This window comes from Eublepharis macularius, chromosome 1 (assembly GCF_028583425.1).
Source record: "Eublepharis macularius isolate TG4126 chromosome 1, MPM_Emac_v1.0, whole genome shotgun sequence".
Classification (NCBI taxonomy): domain Eukaryota; kingdom Metazoa; phylum Chordata; class Lepidosauria; order Squamata; family Eublepharidae; genus Eublepharis; species Eublepharis macularius.
In genome coordinates, this window is record NC_072790.1 from 98,673,307 (window position 1) to 98,693,718 (window position 20,412).

Sequence of the window (20,412 nt, forward strand, 5' to 3'; positions counted from 1 at the left end):
TCTGGGCCATCCCAGAGTGGTTGGAGCAACTACAGGGAAAGAATTCACATTAAGGTAAACTTATTTCTGCCTTACCTGACTGCCATGTCTGGTGATCCCATGACAATTTCACCATCCTTTAAAGCCACAGGGCATGCTCGTCCCCACCTGCTGCGCCGCCATCTGTATCTCGGGGCTACAAGTTTGTAAGCTGCGAGAGCCCGAAAAATTTCATCCTGATTACAAAAACAACAGTTACAGCACATGTAAATTGTACTGTAAACAAAACATGATCAGAAAATTTACCTTCATGCCATTTCGAACTCTGTTGCACTGACCTTATATAAAGAGAAAATCATATTCATTTATTTATATTTATTTATTTATTTATTTATATTTACTTTATTTTTATTTACTTTATTTTATATTTACTTTATTTATTTATATTTACTTTATTTATACTCCACCTTTCTTACCTAATGTGAACCTAATGTGAACCTAAGGTAAATGTATTGTCGAAGGCTTTCACGGCCGGAGAACGATGGTTGTTGGGGGTTTTCCGGGCTGTATTGCCGTGGTCTTGGCATTGTAGTTCCTGACGTTTCGCCAGCAGCTGTGGCTGGCATCTTCAGAGGTGTAGCACCAAAAGACAGAGATCTCTCAGTGTCACAGTGTGGAAAAGATGTAGGTCATTTGTATCTACTCAGGAGGGGTGGGGTTGAGCTGAGTCATTCTGTAAGAGTTTCCCAGGGTGTGGAATGCTAATGGCGGGAGGCTTCACTGTATCCTGAGGAGGTTCTTTTGCATATGGATTGGTGCTTGATGTGCTAATCTTCTCTGCAGGGCTATTGTCGGGTGTGGAGTGTTTTGTTGGCCTGGTGTTTTTCAGAACTGGAGCCCATGCTCTGTTCATTCTTAAGGTTTCTTCTTTCCTGTTGAAGTTTTGCTTATGCTTGTGAATTTCAATGGCTTCCCTGTGCAGTCTGACAAAGTAGTTGGAAGTGTTGTCCAGTATTTTGGTGTCCTGGAATAAGATACTGTGCCCTGTTTGAGTTAGGCTATGTTCAGCCACTGCTGATTTTTCAGGCTGTCCAAGTCTGCAGTGTCTTTCATGTTCTTTTATTCTTGTCTGGATGCTACGCTTTGTGGTCCCGATGTAAACTTGTCCACAGCTGCAGGGTATACGGTATACTCCTGCAGAGGTGAGGGGGTCTCTGCTGTCTTTTGCTGATCGTAGCATCTGTTGTATTTTTCGGGTGGGTCTGAATACTGCTTGAAGGTTATGCTTTTTCATAAGCTTTCCCATCTGATCAGTAATTCCTTTGATATATGGCAAAAAAACTTTTCCTGTAGGTGACTGTTTTTCCTTGGTTGTTTGATTCATCCTGGGTTTGATTGCTCTTCGGATTTCATTTCTGGAGTAGCCATTTGCCTGAAGTGTGTGGTTTAGATGATTAATTTCCTCATTGAGAAAGCGCGGCTCACATATCCGTCTTGCACGATCCACTAATGTTTTCATTATGCCTCTTTTCTGTCGGGGGTGGTGATTGGAGTTTTTGTGTAAGTACTGATCAGTGTGAGTTGGTTTCCTGTAGACCTTGTGACCTAACTGAAAGTTTGCTTTGCGGATGACCAAGGTATCCAGGAATGAGAGTTTTCCCTCACTTTCTTTCTCCATTGTGAATTGTATGTTCAGGTGGATGTTGTTGAGATGATTCAAAAACTCCATCAATTCTTCCTCCCCATGGCTCCAAATGATGAATGTATCATCCACAAACCGGAACCATACACTGGGTTTGTGGGGTGCTGATTCTAGAGCTGTTTTTTCAAAATGTTCCATGTAGAAGTTTTGGTGCTACACCTCTGAAGATGCCAGCCACAGCTGCTGGCGAAACGTCAGGAACTACAATGCCAAGACCACGGCAATACAGCCCGGAAAACCCCCAACAACCTAAGGTAACTTACAACATTCTCCTCTCCACCATTTAATTCCCACAACAACCCTGTGAGGTAGGTTAGGCTGAGAGAGTGTGATAGGCCCTAGTTTACCCAGCAAACTTCCATGGCAGAGTGGTGATTGGAACCTGGTTCTCCTAGATCCGGCGCTGATACTCTAACCACTGCATCATGCTGGATTGAGTTTTAAATTATTTGCTTTGGAAAGGCAGTCCACACATAGAATAAAAAGTGACAGAAAACAATAAACAGTGGTAAGCTGACAAGATTGATTCTTTGTCATCCTCCTCAATTATATTCTTCCAGTTGTGTCATATATCTGCAACTGCTAAGTAGGAAATCATTTTCTTAGCTCTCTAACCACAATGCCTTTCCTGCTGTCATGCACTATCACTACAGCTAGCCAATAACAATACATGCAGTTATCAAACTTACATTTTCTAATCCTTCTAATGTTTCTTCCTCTGCACTCTGGAGTCTGGTTATAAGAGCTCCATTTCTCAGGCCCATGTACTGAAGACGGACTATTACTGCCTAAATGAACAACAGCATTTTGAATACATTATCATTTAATGACTGAATCAGCAGGGCTAGCATACTACAAAACATTCAACAGGAATATGGGAACTTGCTTCAGTGTAATTCAAAACCATCAATAGTTTTACTTTATGGTTTAGAACCTCAAACTAGTGATTTGTTGCAGGTGCGATGTATACAATGAGGACTTCTGTTCATAAGAGATTCATTTCAATGGAGGGGTTGGCTCTCTGTGCATACACTCCTTTGACTGAGTGAAACTGCACCCTCTGTTTAAATGTGTAGGAAAGCAACTTGTGCAACTGATGTGTGTAAGCATCAGAGTATTCATGTAACTCTGGATAAAAGCATATATTTTTATGTCACACATAAATTTGCCATGATAAAATTATCATCTCTGCATACATAAAACACTTTTGGACACCATATTTCAAACATAATAATTTAGTCAGTTCCTTGAACAGAGAAGGGGCCATACCACTATGGTAAAGCATATGCTTTGCATGAATGAATCCTTGGCTGGTATCTCTAGTTCCTGAATCTCAAGAAACACCCAACTGAGAACTTTGAGAGCTATACCTGTCAAAGACAAGAATGAGCTAGATGGACTAATTATCCATGTATTTCATATATTCACTGATAAAAAAATCTCTCCTGATAGCTGGAATTAAGGCTTATAAACCTGAAAATATTCTTGAGGATATATTTATCTCTGTGTATGAAAAGATAATCAGCTTGATTAAGAAACCAGTTCAGTGAAGATTTGTGTATCTAAGTAATTTGTAACTCATCCTTGGACTAACTTGCCTCTTAAAGCTAAGCACGTGGACACAACTCATTATGGATAAAAGCTACAAGTGGCTTATTATGCAACTGTATGTTCGTTGACATTGAGCAAAGCCGCAGTCTAACAAATTTGCTTATATATTATAGTACAACCAGTGTGTGTGCATGTGTATGTGCATGCTGTCAAGTTGCAACCAACTTATGGCAACCCCAGCAAGGGGCTTTCAAGGCAAGTGAGAAGCAGAGGTGGCTTGCCAGTGCCTTCCTCTTCCTTGGTGGTCGCCCATCCAAGTACCAAGCCTGCTTAGGTTTCAAGATCTGATGAGATCGGGCTATACTATGCCTCCTTCCCTTCCAGTACAACCAGTAGCCATTATTTTAAATGTTTTTGAATTTTTTTTTCTGAAATTGCAGGATGGGCAGTAAGAATAAATCAGGCTTCTATATGCTATGTACTTACTGTAAAGAGTTCATCTGGAGATTTATTTCCATCTAGTTCAATAAGATACTGGGAATCCTGATCAGCCATTAATTCCTAAACATTTTAAAGACAGAAACAAGGCTGCTTTTTAAATCAGAACAAGTGACAGGAAAAATATTACATTGGATCTGATTCCACTAAATCTAATTGCTAAACTTTTCACAGATGCATTTGAAAAGTTTATGCAATTAGATTTCACTTCTTGAAATAGATAACTGCATTAATAGTATCCATAAAACAGTAGCTGCACTATATTATACTTTGCAAGAAATATATCACCTTACGAACCTGCTTGAAGTGTTTTGTGTGGGTTTAGATAGATCATACTGGTTCAAAAAACTCATAGTGTGGTGTTGCAACCATGTCACTTTGTCATGCAAGACATGGCACACGACACAGCTCAGAAATGGGTAAAGAAAGGGGTGAAATGGTAGCAGAGTGCGAATATCATTTGCCACCCTACTCCCCTTTTCAAACCAGGGCCATTCCTTGATCCAATGCAAGCCTGGATCTTAATTTTAACTCTGAACTACAGTACCAGTCAAAGGGTTTGATTAGAATGTTTGTATTTATTTTGCTTCTCCATTGTGCAAATCATCAATGTTTATTTTTGCTCAAATTTTCCAAATTTTTAATGCCAAAATTTTCCACTAAAAGTAGACATTTTTCAACATTTAATTATTCAATCATAAATCAGTATTAACATTATACATTTAAAAATGGAGACACACAACAGTTGCAGATTGTATTGTGGTTGATTTTCAGTGTGTTGTTTTGAAACTGCAATATACGATTTGTAGTTAATAAAAGTATAAACTCTGTGTCAAGAGACCCATTCAATACAGTACACGGAATGTATACAGAAGCATTAATCCTCGTACTTATTTATTTTGGTGTGTTTGTGTGTTAATTATAAATATCACAGTTGTTTGTTTTTCTGTTTTCTTGTATTTCTTGCAACAGTTTGTATTCTTGTTTTTAATTAAAACATTTCTTTGAATACCCTATTTGATGTAAATGTTTGTTTTTCAATTCTAAAATATCCTTGGATTGAAGTGTTGCAAATTTGGAGGAGGAGGATTTAGTTAGAATTTAGACAAATTCAGGGAGGAGGGAAGTACTGGAATCATGTGCAAAGCATGGGAAGGTTAAAATACAATTATAAATTAACCTCTGTGTTTGTACAGAAGTCAAGTGACTAACTCTGCAATTACATTAAGAAGTGCCATTCTGTTTTCATGTCAGAAACCTGTTACCCTGTGTTTAGGGCTGAGCCCACCTCCCTGGTGTGCACTCATGAAAAAAATAGTTTTCAAATGAACATGTATGGGTTTCTGAATAAACTGATGGCCCTCAAAGTAGACCAGATACAGTAGTCTACTTAGGTAGGCCAAGTCTCCCACTTTGGCAGGAGACCTCCCACCAGCAGCCCAATGCCCTTGCCACTGCTTTTCAAGGTGGAGATGGAAAATGGAGGGAGGGTAGAAATCAGTAAAACTAAAGAATTTGGGGCGCATGTTAGAGAGTCATCCCAATGTGCTGATGACATCACTTCCAGCCTGTACCAAACTGTCATGATGACACTGGGGGATACTGAATAGTTACACCCCTGTGTTACCAAAATGGAGGTTTCCTTGCAAGTTGGGAGAATTAGCATGCAAAGAGAGGCAGTAAGAGGTGGGTAACTGTGAGATTATATATGAAGATTGTCCCTCTAGAGAACTCTTTCAATAAAGAAGCAGGTTTTCAATCAAAAAGGGTTTTTATTTATAAAATAATAAAGATTAATTGCACACAGAACACATACTGAGCTAACTAGAAAGCAGAGAGGAAAATTGGAAATAATTGCAGGATTGGGTGATACCAGTCCAAAAGAGGGTGCCCGTGAGAGAGTGTTGAGTGACCAGTGTTTTAAGGCAGAAGAAGCTCACACAGAAGTCTGAGATGCTGGATAGATGCTGGATCTGAAGGCATACACACAACTATGGCAGAGGAGTAGTCCAGTTATACTGTGGAACATACCCTGGGGCAGGATTGCATCGTCTGCCTTAAAGCAATAACTTAATGGTCATCTCCAGGGTGAGACAAAAAACTGGAGAGCTGTCTCTGGGGTGAGACAATAAAACTGGGAAGATTTAATTAAGCCTCCCTGGGCAAAACTAAAGTTATCAATGATGATTGACAACCCATGATGGCTGGATAGGTGAGGCTATCAGAGCCCTGAATAGCCTGGAATGGGAAAGTGGATAAAGAAAAGATCAGCAGAGTGTGTTAAGCAGATTAATTCAAGAACTCCGGGAAAACCCTATTGTCTTAGAATCCTGGCACATCTCTGGGGCGTGGGGGCTTAAAGTTGGTTTTGTCTGGCCTAGTAATTTTCCATTCACCAGCTATGATCTGGCATCCATTTCCTGCCTTGCTAGGCAGCGTTTCTGTGTTTAAAACACATACAGAGAGGCTTATGATATTACCATATTCATAAGCCTTTTTAATATTGTGAGGGCCAGTCTGACTGCTAACACCTGCCGCCCAAATTCTTCTGCTGGTTGCTAGCCTCTTGGCTTGTTGACTTTGCTCCTGCTTTCACTGCCACCCCTCTAGTTAAATAGAAAAGAGTCCAGTAAGACTAACGAACTTTACTGTAGCATAAGCTTTCGAGAACCACAGTTCTCTACGCCGTCCTCTGGATCTATGACCCCTCTAAATAGGGGAGCTTCTCAATCTAGAGGATCCTGGAAGGCAGGTTTTCCTTTATCATGAAGATAGCATCGCTCTGAAACGTTTAACGCCCCAGCACAGTTTCAAAAGTTTTATTTTTTAAAAAATCATCCAAAACATACTAAGAAAAAGATGCAACAAGTCATTATTAATGAGTATAAAAAACAGAGTTGCGCTTACCGTAACTACTGTTCATTGACGTCTTCTGTGCAGACACACATGGGACTGCGCCTGCGCAGGCCTGCCGACCGGATTTTTCTTTCTAGCAAAACATCCACTAGGGGGTGCACGTCCGATCCAATGCGCATGCGCGGCCGTTTCCCGCCCGAGCGACATTGGGCGATGTCGCCCCCTTCCCCTCAGTTTCTCCTTTGCCGCCGAATGCCTTCACATTATCTGGAAGAACACAGCGGGGTAGGAGGGAGGGTTGTGTGTCTGCACAGAAGACGTCAATGAACAGTAGTTACGGTAAGCGCAACTCTGTTTTCACTGTCCGTCTTCTGTGCAGCCCCACATGGGAGACTCACAAGCCACTTACCCAGGAGGCGGGCATGTGTTCTCACTGAAAAAGAGACTGAAGCACTGCTTGACCTACAGCAGCCTCTTTCCTTTCCCACACATCTAGTGCGTAATGTTTAGTGAACGTGTCAGAAGACGACCACATCGCAGCCCTGCAGATGTCTTGCAAGGGCACGTCCCTAAGGAAGGCCGCAGAGGCAGCTTGTGCTCTGGTGGAATGAGCTTTTACTTCCAAAGGGCAAGGTAACTTAGCATGCGAGTAGCAGGCCCTAACAGTCTGAGTAACCCAGCGAGAAACTGACTGGGATGTAGCAGCCTTTCCCTTCCTGGGCCCATAGTAGCACACAAACAGTTGTTTGGCACTCCTAAACTGTGACGTACGCTGGAGGTAAAACAAAATAGCCCTCCTCACATCCAAGGAGTGTAAGGCCCTTTCCGAGCTACTGGAAGGGTCAGGAAAAAAGACAGGCAGGACAATGTCCTGTGAGGTGTGAAACTGAGTGGACACTTTGGGTCTAAAACGAAGGTCAGGTCTCAGCACCACCTTATTCTGATGGACCTTCAAAAAGGGAGGGTCCCACCTCAGGGCAGCAAGCTCGCTAACTCTGCGGGCAGATGTAATGGCGATCAAGAAGGCCACTTTATAGAACAACCATTTTAATTCACAAGTAGCCAGTGGTTCGAAGGGTGATTTCATAAGCCCCGTCAATACTACTTGTAGTGACCATTGGGGAACAATTTCCTTGACCTGTGGAAACATATTATACAACCCTTTCAAAAAAGACTTCGACAAACTGTGGGAGAACACCGTCTTCCCATCTATCTTAGGGTGGAAGGCTGAAATGGCAGCCAAATAAACTTTAATAGAGGAATTAGAGAGTCCCCCGTCCTTTAGGGACAGGAGGAACTCAAACACAGAAGACAACTGGCAATCCCAAACATTCACGTCATTGTCAGCAGCCCAGGTCTCAAAACGCTTCCATTTAGCTGAGTATGACCTGCGAGTGGTGTCTCTACGGGCATTCAGCAAAATTTCAGATACCCTGTCAGACAACCCTTCCGTCCCTGAATGTGCCAAGCAGTGAGGTTGAGTTTGGGTAGGTCATGATACCAAACCCCTTTGTCGGACAGAAGGTCCGGGTTCAGTGCGAACCGATAATATGACCCCTGTGAAAGCTGCATGACATGTTGGAACCAAGCTTGTCTGGGCCAGAAGGGCGCCACTAGAATTAAGTGCGGCCCATCCCTCTGGATCTTGCTGACGACCCGAGACAGCAGTGGGAACGGAGGGAAGGCATAAAACAGGTGCCCTGTCCAGCGTATCTGGAACGCGTCCCCTAGGGAATGGCGACCTAGCCCTCCCCTGGAGCAGAATCGTGGGGCCTTCCTGTTGGTCTCTGACGCAAAGAGGTCTATGTCTGGAAACCCCCAGTCCGAAAAGATGGAGTTCAGGTAGTTGTCTGCTATGGTCCATTCGTAGCTGTCGAATCGCATCCGACTCAGTTTGTCTGCGATGACATTGGTGGTGCCAGGAATATGGACCGCATGAATGGATATGCCCTTGTCCACGGCCCACTCCCAAATCCGAATGGCCTCTTCGCAAAGGGCCTTGGAAGTAGTGCCCCCTTGTTTGTTCAGGTAGAACATCGTGGTGCAATTGTCCGTGAGAACCTGAACGGGCTTCTGCTGCAGCGTGTCTGCAAAAGCGATAAGGGCATAACGGACTGCTCTCAATTCTAGTAGGTTAATGTGAGCTTCCTTCTCCTGTTCAGACCAGACCCCATGGGCCCTAAGGGCACCACACTGGGCTCCCCATCCTATCGTGGAGGCATCAGTCGAGATTGTGACCTCGGTTTGGACGGACCCAAATGCAACACCCCCAAGGAGGTTAGCCTCATCAAGCCACCATCGTAAGGCCCGGATAATCCCTCTGGGGATGGAACACCGCTTATTCTGGGACTCATGTTCAAAATCATGAACCGATAAGAACCACAGCTGAAGCGGTCGCATGTGCAACCGGGCCATAGGGGTGACAGCTGTAGAAGAGGCCATGAGGCCCAGTAGCCTCTGTATAGCTGTTACGGATTGGAACCTGCATTTAGAAAAAAGGTTCACCATCTTGCCAATCTTTAAAGCACGCTCCCTGGGCAGAAAACCTCTGTTTACGTCACCATCCAATTCCATACCGATAAACAGTATTCTCCTGGACGGGGTAAGGTTAGACTTTTGTAAGTTAACCAAAAGTCCTAATCTGGAGCAGGTGAGCATCACCGTATGAATCTGGGCCAGGAGTGCATTAGCAGAGGGTGCTGCTAGAAGCCAATCGTCAAGGTAGGGATAGATGATACAACCCTGTTCCCTCAAATAAGCCACTACAACAGCCATACACTTAGAAAAAACTCGTGGGGCTGTTGAGAGACCAAAGGGAAGCACCTGGTAGTGGTAGGCTTTATTGTTACACAGAAACCTAAGGTACTTCCTATGATCAGGATGGATGGCAATATGGAAATATGCATCCTTGAGGTCCAGGACAGCGAACCACATGCCCTCGGGCATTAACTGGAGGACTGTGTTCAAGGTAAGCATCCTGAACCGTTTGACGAGAACAAATTTATTCAGTTCCTGTAGGTCTAAGATGGGTCGTACCCCCCATCTTTCTTGTCTACCAGGAACATCCTGGAGTAAAAACCTAAGAGGGGGTCCTGAGGGAGCACCTCCTTCACAGCCCCCTTCTCCAATAGCGCTACAACCTCAGCCTGTAAGTTATCAGAAGAGGATTGTACTGAGTGGTCAGGAAGAGACAACACTGGGTAAACATCAAACTGAATTTTATAGCCAACTTTAACGATTTTAAGAACCCAACTATCAGATGTAATTTCTGCCCATGCAGAGGCAAACTGAACCAATCTGTTTCCAAACACGACAGACTGTTCGAATTCTAGTCAGAACTGCTTTGGTTGCGTTGCTGACTCTTTGACATCGCGGGCTTGTTGACCGCGACAAGGGCGGTAGCTAGGCCTCTGGCGCTGAAAGGAACTTGCAGGCAGCTGGAATTGCCTGTAGGACCCATAACGTGGATACGGCTGGTATCGCTGTTGCCGTCCACGATAGCCCTGTGAAGAGCGATACTGAAACCGATTCTCGGTGGATGGCCCGGTCGGGAGAATGCCGTAGGAACGGGCTGTCAGCCAATCTTTGCGCTTCTGCGACATATTCATCCGTCTTAGATGAAAACAGGGATTGACCTTCAAAGGGCAGATTTTCCACTTTGTTTCGTGTCTCGACGGGCAGTGCAGTCGTGCGGAGCCACGAGTGTCTGCGGAGTACGATGGACGAAGCTAACGCTCTCGCAGAGGTGTCAACAGTATCGCGACCAGCATTTATTTGTTGTCGAGACAGTCGCAGGGCCTCATCAAGAACCACCTTCGCCAACACCCTCTGGTCTGCAGGGAGTTTTTCCATAAAGGCCGCCATGCGGTTCCAGAGGAAAATTTGATATGCTCCCATGATGGCTGAGTAGTTGGAGATTTTCAGCATCAGGGCCGCAGACGAGTATAATTTCTTGCCCAAGGAATCCAATTTTCTGCTCTCCTTATCAATGGGCACAGCATAAGACCCTTGGCGTTGACGGGTCTGCATTTCCTCAGTAATGAGGGAAGAAGGGGGCGGATGCGCAAAGAGGAACGCTCATACGTCATCCCGTGTCTTGTACAGAGCCTCCAGTTTGCGGGATGTCGGGTACACAGAAGCCGGCTTCTCACAGGTGGTGTGAATGATTTCCACCAAGCCTTCAGTGAATGGGAAAGCAATAGTTGGAGGGTTCCCAGACTGGACATATTGCAGAATTTTATCTTTCGGCTTAGGATCTACAGCAGAGATCTCAATATCCAAAGAACGGGCCATCCGGACCATCTGTTCAGTATAGAGTCGGTAGTCCTCAGATGGTGACACACGACCGGTCCCAATGATGATGTAATCCGGTGACGGGTCAGACGGAGGGCTGGAACTCGGGCCCTGGTAAGGTTCTGGATGTTGGTAAGGCGAGATGCGCCTGGGAGAACCATAATGGGAGAACTCACTCCGAGCGTCACCCCAATACTCCCTGCCAAACGATGGAGAGCTGGCATACAGGGAACCCTCTCTGTCATATCCACTCCGAGAAAGGTGATAAGGCCGGTCCTCCCTGTCCGCATAGTCACCAGCATGCCACGTTTGGGCAACCCAAAGTGGAGCGTCGGGCAGGTCACCATCGTCATCAGTGGAGTGGTGCAACGGAGGTGACAGGTGTGGTGACGGAGTCGAGGGCTTCTCCCAGAGCACCTCATCCGTTTGGACCGATGCCGATTGCCTGTGCTTCGATTTCTTTTTCGACTTCTTCTCGCACTTGGCGGCTGAAGTCTGATCGGCGCTTCGGTTCCGGTCTATCGGATCCGGCGATGTCAAGACAGGCAACGGATCCGATGCCTTCGGGTCCGATCGGGCACTCGTCTTCGGAGCGAGGCTAGTGCGCGCCGATTCAATAAGTTTCGGAGCCGACGACGTCGGAGCCGATGTCGGATCCGATGGCTTGGGAACCGACCCAGCAGGGATGTTCGGTTCCGATGTAGTTCTCGGCACCTTTGGAGCCGGTGTGGTAGTCGGTTCCGACCTCGACGGGGACCTGGAACGGTGCCGCTTCTGAGTCGGATCCAACTTTGGAGCCGAGTGCTTGCGACCCGACGCGGAACTCGCAGCCTCCTTCGGATCCAGGGTTGGGGTCGGGGCTTGTAGGGGCCGATCCGGCGAATGAGAGCGGGAGGTAGAAGCGGCGCTCTGGACAGATCCCATCACTGAAGGGGTTTTGGCCGTCCCACTAGCCGGTGGTGGCCCCCCCGGGGTATCAGGGGCTCCCGATGCCCGCATAGCCCATCTCCACAGTAGGGCATTCAATCTGTTTGCCCTCTCAGCCCTGGCCTTCAGGATGAACCGTTGGCAATGCTCACATTTTTCCACAATGTGTCCTTCACCCAAGCACTCGAGGCAAACGGAGTGACCGTCTGTCCTGGTCATCTTCGTCGAGCAGGTAGAACAACGCTTAAACAGCGACTTCTCCGACATGCTTTTCGATTCGATCTCCTCAGAAAAAAGGTTTCCTCACAAGCGGACAGCTAGATCTTTACTGGTCAGCGGCAAAGAAGAAACTGAGGGGAAGGGGGCGACGTCACCCAATGTCGCTCGGGCGGGAAACGGCCGCGCATGCGCATTGGATCGGACGTGCGCCCCCTAGTGGACGTTTTGCTAGTAAGAAAAATCCGGTCGGCAGGCCTGCGCAGGCGCAGTCCCATGTGGGGCTGCACAGAAGACGGACAGTGAATAATGGCTGTTCAAAAGCAACAGAAAGCTTGTATAATCCAATCAGGGCAAAAAGCATATATAAGTAATAACAAGTTAATATTTGGATTTCATATAGGCAATAGAGAACTACCAATACAAAACAGACTATCTGAACATAAGACCACTACAAAATTGAAGGAAATTTGAGATGAGGAAAATGATTTTACATTTGTCACTGTTTCATAAGCACCAAGAAGACCTAAGGCTTCTATGTATATCAGGTGTAATGGAGGCTTGCTGTGGAGAAGGGTACCTCACTTTGGGTAAATTAGCTGTGACGGTATGCAATCCTTTTTCTTGCTCGTTGATTTCACTCCTACTTTTAGAATGGAAAACATGAAGATTTATTTTGTCTAGACTACTGGTATAACTGAAGGCTAATTTATACAATATCTGCATATGGCTTCTGCCTGAAAGCTCCATAACAAGTAACATACCTATGTGAAAAGCATGTGATACGGAATCCTATGTTATTCTAGTTATATGTTAGATATTCCAAAAACAATATTTCCATTTTGCTCTGCTTGAAAATGAACTTCGTTAGAGAAGAATTGGAAAGCTGAAGACTTTTCAGATCCTCCACCCACTTTTAATAGATTGCTAGATGACAGGTCCTCCTACACTAAAGATGTATTAACAGAGAAGGACATGTAGCAAAGCATTTTCTTTTAAAAAAGAAAAGGGTACTGCAAATTTTCTCCAAAAAAGCATTGTTGGGAAAAGGATGGGACTTTGCTGCTTATGAAAGCAGAAATGAAACTGTCATTTGTCATTGGTCACATCATAGACCTATTCAATAGGTGACTGTGAAATTCATACAGGCACAATCTTTAAGACGACGTTTGAAATGGTGGTGCTTTTTCCCCAGCAATAAGATATTCCAAATAAATGTTTTAGTATGCCAATCCAGCATTTCCTTTCTGGGTTATGATTACTACAATTATGATGTGTAAGTGAAATATGATTTGTAGTGGCAATGGGTAATTGTATTGTGGGATTAGCAAATTTTAGTAGAGACCTTGGATCAATCATGATGTAATCATGAATTTACACTAGTAAGAGATGCAAAATATATTTTCTTTTTTTTTTTTTGAAAAATTTTTTATTGGGTTAGAACATTTTTATTTTTACATTACAATCAATTTTCCCCTAATTTTTCGTTTCTAACCCCCTCCCTTTCCCCCCCTTTTGTTGACTTCCAACAGCTTTCCCACCCTCTGTCCCTTTTCCCTTACTTCTATTAAATTCCTCTGTCTAAAACAGATATACATTCTCCATTATATTAAGCAGTGCATCATTAACTCCTTTAATTATTATACACCCAAACTATACGTCTTTAGATAAACGATTTATCCCATTTTCCAGTTTTGAATAATTCTATATAAACCTATATATCATAAACCATAAAAATTTCCCACATTTAAATCAAACAATTTGATTTGTTCTCTATATATTACTCATTTCAACTTTTTATGGTAATTCTATATAACTCCTCAGATACTCAATCAATTTAACTCTTCTATACATTCAGTTTGGTGCATATAAATCTTGTCAAAGAAAGAAAATATTGTTAGTTAGTCAATCCTCATGTTTAAACCTTATCATTAATTATTCTCTATCAGTTGACCTATACATATCTATATATATCTCAATCAATTAATCTAACTGCTTATAAATTCACATTTCTCTTCCTCCCCCGGTAAAGTCACCCCTCTCTTTTATACTTTTATTATATTTCAGTAGTTCTCAAACTGCCACAGTTTTCCTCCCACCTCCCATTTCTTCTCCAGGTATTGTTTCAGCTTCTCCCAGTCTGTGTTGAACTGCCCTGAGTCCAGGTCTCTCAGTTTTCTTGTCATCTTGTCCATTTCAGCCATATACAGCAATTTGTAGATCCAATCTTCAATAGTTGGTACTTCTTGTACTTTCCATTTCTGCGCATACAAAAGTCTAGCTGCTGCAGTCATATAAAAAATCAACGTCCTATGATGGGCTGGAATTCCCTCCATTCCCAAGTTTAGCAGCAGGAGTTCTGGGTTCTTATTTATTTGAAACTGTAAAATTTCACTCATTTCTCTTATTATTTCCCCCCAGAACTGCCTAGCTACCTCACACGACCACCACATATGATAGAGGGAGCCCTCATGTTTCTTACATTTCCAGCATTTATTAGAAGTATTCAAATTCCCTAGCGCAATCTTCTTTGGTGTCATGTACCAACGATAGATCATTTTGAAAATGTTCTCTTTAATATTGATACATGTCGTTGTCTTCATTGTAGTTTTCCACAAGTATTCCCATGCCTCCATTGTTATTTCTTTATTGAAATTTATAGCCCATTTCACCATCTGTGTTTTAACTATCTCATCCTCAGTATACCATTTCAGCAATACTTGGTATACCTTGGATATTCTTTTCTTGTCTTCTTTAAGAAGGGTCTGCTCTAGTTCCGAGTTCTCTGTTCGTATGCCCCCTTTTGCAAAGTCTAAGTTGTATAAGTCTCTAATCTGTCTATACTGAAACCAATCATAGTTAGGTGATAGTTCCTCTTGCGTCTTTATTCTAAGTTTAGATACTTCAATCTTAGTTATTTCTTTGTACGTTAAACATTGTTGTTCATTATCCACAGCTCTCGGATCTATCACCTCATATGGAACCACCCACAAGGGGGTTCCTTCTTGTAGGTAAGTTCTATACTTCTTCCAGATTGTAAATAGACTTCTCCTTACAAAATGATGCAGGAACATCGAGTTGACCTTTACTTTGTCATGCCATAAGTATGCGTGCCATCCAAAAATTTTTTTATATCCCTCTAGGGCTAATAGTTTCTTATTCTTTAATGTCATCCACTCTTTTAGCCAAACTAGGCAGATTGCATCATGGTAAAGTCTCAGATTGGGCAGTTGCATTCCGCCTCTCTCCTTTGCATCTTGTAAAACTTTTACTTTCACTCGAGGCTTCTTGCCTGCCCAAACAAAATCTGATATTTTCCTCTGCCATTTTTCAAATTGTTTAGAGTCTCTGATGATTGGTATTGTCTGTAACAAAAACATTACTCTTGGTAACACATTCATCTTAACTGCTGCAATCCTGCCCAACCATGACAGGTTCAATCTATTCCATTTGATCAAGTCCCTCTCTATCTGAGTCCATAATTTTTCATAATTATTCTTGAACAAATCTATATTTTTTGCAGTCAGCTCAACTCCCAAGTATTTCACCTTACTAGTTACTTCACAATCCGTTGTTTCCATTAACAATTGTTGTTTCTGCTTAGTCATGTTTTTGCATAATATCTTTGACTTCTTTTTGTTAATGAAGAAACCTGCCAAATCTCCAAACTCCTTGATCTTGTCTATCACTTTTGGCATGTTCTCCAGTGGGTCTTCTACAATTAACATTATGTCGTCTGCAAATGCTCTGACCTTATATGAATAGTCCTTTATTTTTATTCCTCGTATTTCCTCATCTTGTCGAATTTGTATCATCAGAATCTCCAATACTAAAATGAACAACAATGGAGATAACGGGCAACCTTGTCTTGTTCCTTTACTAATCGTCAATTTTTTGGTCAATTCATCATTCACTACAATTGCTGCAGTCTGGTCTCTATAGATTTCCTTGATTGCTCTGACGAATCTTTCTCCCAGTTGTAGCTTTTCCATAGTGGCAAACATAAAGTCCCAGTTTAAATTGTCAAACGCTTTTTCAGCGTCTACAAAGAAGAAACCAACCTCTTTGTCACAACGCTTGTCGTAGTATTCAATAGCATTGATCACTGTCCTTAAGTTGTCTCTTATTTGTCTGTCCGGCAAAAAGCCTGCTTGTTCCTCCTCTATGACTTCCGAGAGCCACCCCTTCAATCTCTCCGCCAATATCTTCGCAAAAATTTTATAGTCATTATTGAGTAGTGATATAGGCCTATAATTTTTCACGCTAGTCAGATCTTGGCCCTCTTTTGGGATCAATGATATATTCGCTTCGCTCCAAGTGTCTGGAATTCTTTGATCCCTAAAAACTCCGTTCATCACCTCTTTTAGGAATGGTGCCAGTTCATTGGCCATTGTCTTATAAAATTTAGCCGTAAGTCCATCTGGCCCTGGCGCCTTTCCTAGATTTGCGGATTGTATTGCCATATTTATTTCCTCATCAGTTACTTCACTGTTCAACTTATTTCTCCAAGCTTCCGAGATCTCTGGAAGTTTGGTTTTCTCCAAATATGATGCTATTGATTCTTTGTTTACTTCTTTTTTATTATACAGCTTAGCGTAAAATTTATAGAAGGCTCTGCTAATGGTAGTCTGCTCCAAATACGTTTTGTTTTCTTCACAAATTTTATTTATTATTTTCTTTTCCCTTTTCTTCTTTAATTGCCATGCCAAATATTTCCCAGGTTTATTAGCACCCTCAAAAGCTTTTTGATTCAGTCTTTTAAGGTTCCACTCCAATTCTTTGTTACTCATTGCTGTTAACTGTTCTTGAAGAATTTTGATTTCCTGATGTATTTTCTTTTTCCCTGGTCTCTTTTTTAACTGTACTTCTTTGGCCTTTATTTTCTCCTCAATCTCTTGTCTTTTCTCCTCTTTCTTTTTCCTTGCTCTACCATTTAAGTCCATTAGTATGCCCCTTACAACCGCCTTGTACGCGTCCCAAACTTTACTGGTTGGTACTTCTTTATTCACGTTGTATTGTATAAAAAACTTAGTCTCTCTTCTCAGTGTTTCCATATTCTCACTTTCCTGTAACAGGTCCTCATTTATTCTCCAGGCTTTCCTTTTTCTCCTTTTTCCAAATTTCCACATAATTGGGTTGTGATCTGAGCCTACCATCGGCATTATTTCTACCTCCTTAGTCCATAGCGCTAAGTCCTTTGAGGCCCAGATCATATCAATTCTTGATAATGTAAGATGCCTTGCAGAATAAAAAGTAAACTGTTTGGTTTTAGGATATTCTCTCCTCCATACGTCTTCGAGAGTCTCTTGTTGAATCAACTCAAAAAAAAGCTTTGGCAATAGTCCTCTTTTCTTTTGTGCTTTTGTAGTCTTTTTGTCTAATTCCAAATCTGTCACTCCATTGAAATCTCCAGCAAGAATTATCTGGTCATATACAAGATCGTCTAGGTGCTTCCTTAAGTCCTCAAAGAAGCTTTCCTTTGCACCGTTAGGTGCATAAAGTCCGACTACCAACACTCTCTTTAAGTTCCAATTACATTCCACTGCTACAAATCTAGCTTCCACATCTCTCATAACAAATTTTGGCTGCAGCTCCTCTTTTATATACAACATCACTCCTCTTTTTTTCTTGTTGGAAGCCGCTACAAATTCTTTGCCCAATTTTCCAGATTTTAAATATTTTACATCCTGTTTTCTAATGTGGGTCTCCTGCAAACAAACAATATCACATTTTTGTTTTAGTAGCCAATGAAAAATATTTTTTCTCTTATTCGGTGAGTTTAGTCCATTTACATTCCAAGATAATACTTTACACTCCATATTCATGGTTTTGTTGGTAAGTCTTTTTCATTGTCCTTGATAAATCTCTCCATCTCCCGCTCAGATCTGATACGTTTTTTTGCCCCTCCAAACTCAAAGGACACTCCTTCCGGTAACTCCCATCTGTATCTGATATTCATGTCCTTCAAAGTCTGAATTAGCACTCTATATTTTTTCCTGTCCAATAACACTGATCTGGGCAGTTCCTTCATTATAATAATCGTCTTGCCATCAATCTCCAATGGATCTTGAAATTGTTTGGTCACAATCCTCTCTTTCATATTTCTAGTTGTAAACTGCACAATCACATCCCTTGGTAGTTTCCTCTGGGTTGCAATTCTCGAGTTCACACGATACGCCACATCTAGGATAGCCACAATTTCCTCCTCCTCCTTCCCCAGGTAATCAGCCAACACCTCAGTCATCTGTTCTTGCGCTGACTTCCCTTCCACTTCTGGCAGACCACGAAAACGAAGCTGCTTCTCCATGTGTTTAGTTTCTGCAACTGACATCCTCCCCTTCACCAGCCTCATCTCTGTTTGTTGCGTGTCTATTAAATTCTCCATCGCGTCTTCTACTGTTTTAACTCTCTGCTGCGTTCCTTGTAATTCACTGCTAATCGTTTCCACACCTTTTTTCACTTCTGACAGCTCCGACTTTACTGTCTGTGTAACTTCCTTGACCTCTTTAATAAGCTCCAATTTCGTGTCCTTAAGTTCTTTCATCATATCTATAAGTTTTTTGTCCAAGTTTTCTATTGCCGATTGCCACTCTTTTTTCGACATCGTGGGGCTTGCTTTAGTTCGCTCCCACGAATCTGCTCTCTTCCTCAGCTCCGTGGCGTATAATTAAACGTTTTCCTTTTTTTTTAAATGTCCCAATCTTTGCCAAAATTAATTTTTTATATCCAAAATGTCGGGCGTCTTTTCTCTATGGTTTCTCTATGTTATTATAATCCAAGATGGCCTACTTCCTCTTCCGCTGAAGCCACGACCCTTCCACTTTCAAAGATGGCGATTCCCCACTTCCTGTCCTTTGGCAAGGGCCGCTTCCCTCCAGCCACTCTATTGTTGTTACGCACTTCCTGTCTCCCGTCTTCCCACAGCAGGTCTCGCGATGGTGTCTTTTTCCCACAGCTCCAAAACCACAGGTATTCAAAACAATAGTCCGATTTTTGTAATAACTTCTTTAAACTTAGTCTCTTTTAAAATACAACTCCTGCCGAGTCTTCACCTCCTTTTCGCTAGTCTGTTGCAGTTTAAAAGTCTACTTTCTTTCCTCTCTGTTTTTGTCAATCTGTCCCGTTTCAAGAGATAGCGATCTTTACCTTCTCTCCAGCTTTCTCGGGTTGTAATCGCTGTTTCGATCTTAAATTCTCCTCTCGACTTCCCTCCCCGATCGAAGCTTGGGTATGTAGGTCTTATGCCAGCCGAATTGGCCCCAAAATTGCCGCAGAGATTATAGCCGACCCGTCGCAAGGTGGGACCTCAAGGATCGGGGGGGAGACTCCTTGTGTAGAGCCCCCCCCTCGTCCGAGATCTAACTCACCCTAGGGTCTTGAGCGTTCTTTGCCTGCTCCCCGCCTGAGAGCAGTCGGCCGCGGGTTATTTTCACCCCTCCGGCCGGTTAAAACGGCAATCCGGTCAGCTCCACAAATGGAGCTGCGTTAGACCTCCATGAATCCCAAACCGGAAGTCCGATGCAAAATATATTTTCTATGCATGTCTTAAATAACTAGTCCCCACAGGGCCTCTCTGCCTACATACCAAAGAAGAGGGGAGAAGTTTAGCCTTCAGGAGATAGATACCTGGACAATCCTGTGATGCAGAGGCAGGGGTAGAGACAAAGGAAGAATTATGAGTTCTCCCCACCCCCGTCCCTTTGGAGAGGTGTGTGTGTGTGTGCGATGCTGTCGCGAGAGTGAGAAATGGAGTCTAAAGGTATAAAAAGATCAGATGCTTATTTTGAATGTGACTTTCGTTTCTCCAAAATGATGTCATGAGCCCTTAAAAGTAGCATGTGCTCCTTTGTTCTCTGGTATACTCTGAGCTCACTTGTAGCCTGTACCCTATTTGCAAATATACGTTGTTCTTTACATCAGCCCTTGTCTGTCTCATCTCTCTTTTGCTCAGCGAATTGGAAGGAGCAAGGGGGAAGGCACTTTTACGCAACAGTATCATTAACATAATTTATCAGTACAGTTCTAGGATCCATGGATAGGATGAAGCTGGTTATCAACAATATAAAAATGACAATTTGAAATTTAGTATTTATTGATCTTTTTTGTTACTACTAGAATTTATGGTATGATGGATTGAATCCACTGCAAATTTCCACTGACGAATGGGATTTTTGTAAACAGAGTGGAGATTTCTTGCATTTCCCCTCCCACTGTAGCCCCAATTTGCTCCTAAAAGTTCTTCTCTTATTAACAGTCTCATGCTAAAGGGCAGTTTATAGATATGAAATATCATAAAATCCGTGGCCAAAGTACCAGACACTGCCTTGCCCTGGGCAGCATGGATGCTAGGTGGCCTGAAGACTGAAAAGTTACAAAGACATGGTGTAATG

The 20,412-nt window shown here is 42.8% G+C and overlaps 1 protein-coding gene across 4 annotated transcripts in view; it reads right to left on the minus strand.

Annotated features, from left to right (window-relative positions):
- AK9 (adenylate kinase 9) overlaps positions 1 to 20,412 on the minus strand; it is a 159,613-nt gene that overhangs the window by 101,606 nt on the left and 37,595 nt on the right. For all 4 annotated transcript variants that reach the window (XR_008598410.1, XM_055001640.1, XM_055001631.1 and 1 more), the window contains exons 9-11: positions 3,719 to 3,793; positions 2,371 to 2,469; positions 76 to 215 (exon numbers count right to left, since the gene is read on the minus strand). Coding sequence is in view for 3 of the 4 variants with exons in the window: in XM_055001640.1 (XP_054857615.1) it covers positions 76 to 215; positions 2,371 to 2,469; positions 3,719 to 3,793 (314 nt within the window). In the remaining variant the exon portion in view is untranslated. The remainder of the gene's footprint in view (positions 1 to 75; positions 216 to 2,370; positions 2,470 to 3,718; positions 3,794 to 20,412) is intronic.